This window comes from Salvia splendens, chromosome 11 (genome assembly GCF_004379255.2).
Source record: "Salvia splendens isolate huo1 chromosome 11, SspV2, whole genome shotgun sequence".
NCBI classification, from domain to species: domain Eukaryota; kingdom Viridiplantae; phylum Streptophyta; class Magnoliopsida; order Lamiales; family Lamiaceae; genus Salvia; species Salvia splendens.
Window position 1 is genome coordinate 12383732 of NC_056042.1, and position 4847 is coordinate 12388578.

The following is a 4847-nucleotide window of genomic DNA, read 5'->3' on the forward strand; positions in this document are numbered from 1 at the left end:
GGAACTCCACGTGTTATCAGGTTCGGCGGCTGACGCATATTGACAACCTTCTCCTCCTCATCCTTTTGCATGTAGATAAATGTATAGTATATAGAGTGGTGAGAGGGTTCCACTACATTACATGATTTTTTGAAATATGTATCGGATAAGTGTTGGTTTGAACTTATATAATATGTGTGTTCTATGAATTAGACACGTGTATTGATTGCTTTTATGATAAAGAATTTATTTATTAAAAGAGTATACGTCAGAGGGGTTGAGGTGTGACAGCTGACTTCGAGAAAAAATGCAAACCGGTACTGACCTGAACACCGTGAATTTTAGTTATCGGTTCGGCTCTCGGTTAACCGAATAACCGAGAACCGTTTACCCACCCCTAATTTGCACTGTTTTTAATTTAAATAAAAAATATTGTATTTAATTAAAATATTAGAGTTAATTAAGCATTCCCTTATTAAACTTAAATTATTAATTTAATTACACTAATTACTCAATTCTTGATTTACGGTAATAAAAACACTGTGAATAGGATGAGACGAGGGAGTACAATAATATTGTTATCATTATAATAATTATATTATTTACAAAATAAAGAAAATTAAATAGTTCAATTAATTTATTATGTGAAGTAGTGGAAACGAATTCTAAGTTTTAATTAAATAAAAAATTGAACCAAGCATTGTTGAACCCGATTAGCCCGACGAGTTAGCCCGAAGGGGTTAAAAATGAAAAGGTAATAGAAAAGAAAATGGGCTGTCGAAATTGCAAAGTGGTGAAAATTTAGGGAGCTAAAACTAATTATTGCAAATATAAATAAGAAAAACGAGGCCCTGCTTCAAGATTTACAATTACAGCTGTTGATAGTAGTAATTTAAAAAAAAAAGGAAAACCTCTGTTATTTCGTCCCTTTGTCTGCCTGTATCTCTCTCCTCCGTTGTCTCTTAACAGAAAGGGGATTCGGAGTGTAAAAGAGGTCAAACGATGAGCGTCATTGATTTACTGACTCGTGTCGATGCGATCTGCAAGAAGTACGACAAATACGATGTCACGCAGAAGGATTCCGCCATCTCCGGCGAGGACGCCTTCGCCCGCCTCTACGCCGCCGTAGAGTCTGACATCGAGGAAGCGCTCCAGGTTTGAACAATTTCTACTACTTAATTTTACTCCCGTTGACTCAATTTTCGAGATTTTGATTTATCTTGGCAGAAAGCGGAGACAGCTGCCAATGAGAAGAGTAGGGCATCGGCTGTAGCGATCAACGCTGAGCTTAGAAGGACCAAGGCCAGGTTGCTCGAAGAAGTTCCGAAATTGCAGCGATTAGCTGTTAAGAAGGTTCTGCTCAATCTTAATTTCTGTCTGGATATTCGCTTTAGGGTTATAGGTTCAATTAATTTGTCATTTTAAGTCATCATCTTCATATTCATTGTGCGATTTGGTGAAACGTTGGATTGATTTTTCTCTCTCTCATATTTGATTCCTTATCAAGGATTTCATTGTTAAGTTCTTAGTGTAATCATCAGTCGCTGAGATAAAAGGATAGCCTGCATTGTTGATAAAGGTTTTATTACCATTTCAAGTCGAAACCCATTTTGTTGTAGTTGCTTGAATCGGCGGTATGTGAACAATTTGTTCAAGGAAGCTGCTACATTAGGATGTTGTGGCACCTTGAGCTGACAAAGAAAAATGTGGAGTAGCTGATAGCAGATGGTGCCTGTAGCAATTTGGTTATTTATTCACTTTACATTTTAATCCCTACCTGTGTCTTGTGGCACCGTGCCCTATATTCATGATTTCAAGACCGTGATGGTTGGAGTAACTTGTGGCACTGTGCCCTAAATTCATGATTTTAATTACCTTGGGATGGAGGGAGTAGTGAATAGCAGATAGGGACTGTGGCAATTTGGTTGTTTATTCACTTTACATGTTAATCCCTACTTGTGCCTTGTGGCACCGTGCCCTAAGTTCATGATTTCAAGACCGTGATGGTTGGAATACCAGAATTCTAGAACTGATGAACTGGCTGATGTCCAATTTAAAATGGCAAATGGGTGTTGCCATCGAGTCAATTGCTTACTTATGCCATTTTATTGTATCTGGAAACACTCCTTCGTGACTTTTCTTCGAGGTATCTACTTCCCAGAGAAGGTGGGTACTGAACATTGGTGTGTGGTATTTTGGCCTGATCTAAATATTTTGAATGAGAGAGGTCACCCTAGGGTTCTGTTTTAGTTCATTGCGAGCTATCATAAATGGGGGGTTTTAATGTAAGTAAGCTGCCGTTAATTGAAACTAATTTAAATCGACTGTTTTTGGGAAATTTGAACTGAAACCTTATATTTATTTATTATTGTTTCATTTTGCAAAACTGATGCAACCTGGTCTCACACACTCTCTGGGCTGGAGGTACCATTTTACAGTCATGTTGGAGCTACTTGGTCTCCTTAAAATGCTGTAGTTTATGACCCATTGACACTTCAGCCCGTGTTTTGTTCTTGATGATAAATAATTTCATCATTCATGTCACATTTTAAAGTTTGTGAAATTATTAATGATGTTGGTGTTCATTTCAGGTTAAAGGACTTTCAACAGAAGAACTCACTGCTCGTAACGAACTGGTCCATGTCTTGCCTGATAGGATCCAAGCAATACCGGATGGGTCTGCAGCACCACCCAAATCATCCGGGGGTTGGGGAACATCAGCTTCAGCTCCTCGTACAGAAATAAAATTTGATTCAGGTTTCTTTTCCCATTAAGTATCCATTGTATTCAACTCGTGTTTCTGTGTGCAATCTCTTCTGCTTCTGGTGGTGCTGATTTGGGTTTTATTGACTATCTTAGATGGGAAGTTCGACAATGAATACTTTCAGAATACAGAAGAATCAAGTCAATTCAGGCAAGAGTATGAGATGCGGAAAATGAACCAGGCAAGTGCCTTTCTGAAAATGCATAGTAGTCTAGTGTTATTTTGGAGGAAGCTTTCAACAATTTTTTGGATTATTATTTTCAACAATAGTATCATCTAAATCACAATGCAGGACCAAGGTTTGGATGTCATAGCAGAAGGTTTGGGTACACTGAAAAACATGGCCCAAGATATGAATGAGGTTACCTTTCTTCTTCCATTGCTGTTCTCTTTACTTGTTGATATCTGATACTTTTTGGTTGTTTGCCAATTGCCTATTCTACAATAATCTCAAATTCCATACAATTTGTTGCAGGAATTGGATAGGCAGGTTCCTCTAATGGATGAGATTGATACAAAGGTTAGACATTCAATGCAAACATATGACTGGTGTGAAGATTTGAGTAATTTTATTCTTCGTGACACATGTTTTCCTTTGCCTACCACCATTTTCTTGTTAAAGAGAATTGTAGGTTTTGTATTTGACTAAATGCCAGTACGGCTCAATTTGACTTTGAGTGAGAGAATTCATAGCTTTTCAATTGATTGCTTACAGGTGGACAAGGCAACATCTGATCTGAAAAATACCAATGTCAGACTGAAGCACACTGTCAATCAGGTGATTTTACTTTCAAGTTCTTTAATATGTGCATGTTCTTTTTGAGTAAATCTTAGAAGATATTGGTCATTGAACAATCACGAGCTGTTTAAGTAAACGTGAGTTGATGTTTTCCCCATTATTGTATGTATGGATTGTCCAATACCTGGGATCTCCCAACATCTAAGAAGCATACTGTTGTCTGACTATGTAGCATGGGATTGACTTTGCAATTTTTACTCTTGTTGATGTGCTTTTGGTCTTGTTGCAGCTAAGGTCTAGTCGAAACTTCTGCATCGACATCATTTTGCTGTGTATAATCCTTGGAATAGCAGCATATCTGTACAAGTAAGTTCTTTGGAGAACTCCTCCAATCTCTTTTAAATCAGCATCCCATAACTGATGGAACCGGTGGCCAGATTTTGTTTATGGAAACTTAGAAAGCCTATAAACTAGGTTTAAGCGTTAAGCGTATTTAAGATGATAATATTTCTTGCTTTAAGTAGATAATAATGCTGACGATAAAGACATGCTTGCTTGCAGTGTCTTGAAGAAATGAAGGTTCTGCTGCTATGTGTGCTTGCTTTCATGAATATGCTGATGCAGTGTTACTGATCTACGTGTGTCGCAGTGTGTGTATTTCTGTATTTGTTTCATGTTTTGCGGAAGAGAGATATGGTTACTGGTGTTCTAAATACATATTTGTATAATTAATTCTTGATCTAATACAATCATTCAGATTCTTAAATGTGTGAAAAAGCTTTTACATAAATACACTTTGATAAAATATTACTCGAAAAGAAATAGGGGAAATTTAAGAATCATAATGAAGGGGTAGATTCAAATTGGCATATGGGTATTCAAGTAAAGAAATAGGAAGAGAGCATAGTAAAACTTTTCCTTCTCTTTCGTAACGTATTTGAAAGTTAATTATCAATCTATCATAATTTGGAATGCGCAAATCATGAAATGAATTTAACATAATACCCATATCATAAAAAATAACTTAATACTCCCTATATATTGCTAATAACATTATGATTCATATTGCATGGTCTACAAAATCGATATACCAGGTCAAATAAAACTAGAAAAATCAACCAGATAGATTTTGAAAAGATTTATTGATTTTAAACTTTTAATCAGATAATCTATTAATTGAAGAGAAACGTCATACATTTAAGTTGTGTGTTTCTTTGATCAATTTATTCTACTCCTATAACGTAAAATATGGTTTAATTAATTTAATCTACAGCGTAACAGAATTCAAACTATAATATACCTGGCAAATGATACCGGACGTGGCAGTTTCCGATTGGCTATGTGGAATGCCCAAGTCAATTTAGT

General features: G+C 36.2%; 1 protein-coding gene across 1 annotated transcript; it reads left to right on the forward strand.

Moving 5' to 3' along the window:
- The first annotated feature begins 856 nt into the window (after positions 1-856).
- Positions 857-4248, forward strand: LOC121754919 (syntaxin-71-like). The gene is made up of 9 exons (XM_042150206.1): positions 857-1134; positions 1207-1332; positions 2571-2736; positions 2839-2924; positions 3036-3104; positions 3219-3263; positions 3459-3521; positions 3772-3848; positions 4044-4248. The coding sequence occupies exons 1-9, from the start codon at positions 982-984 to the stop codon at positions 4057-4059; spliced, it is 801 nt and encodes a 266-aa protein (XP_042006140.1). The 5' UTR covers positions 857-981; the 3' UTR covers positions 4060-4248.
- Positions 4249-4847: the final 599 nt, after the last annotated feature.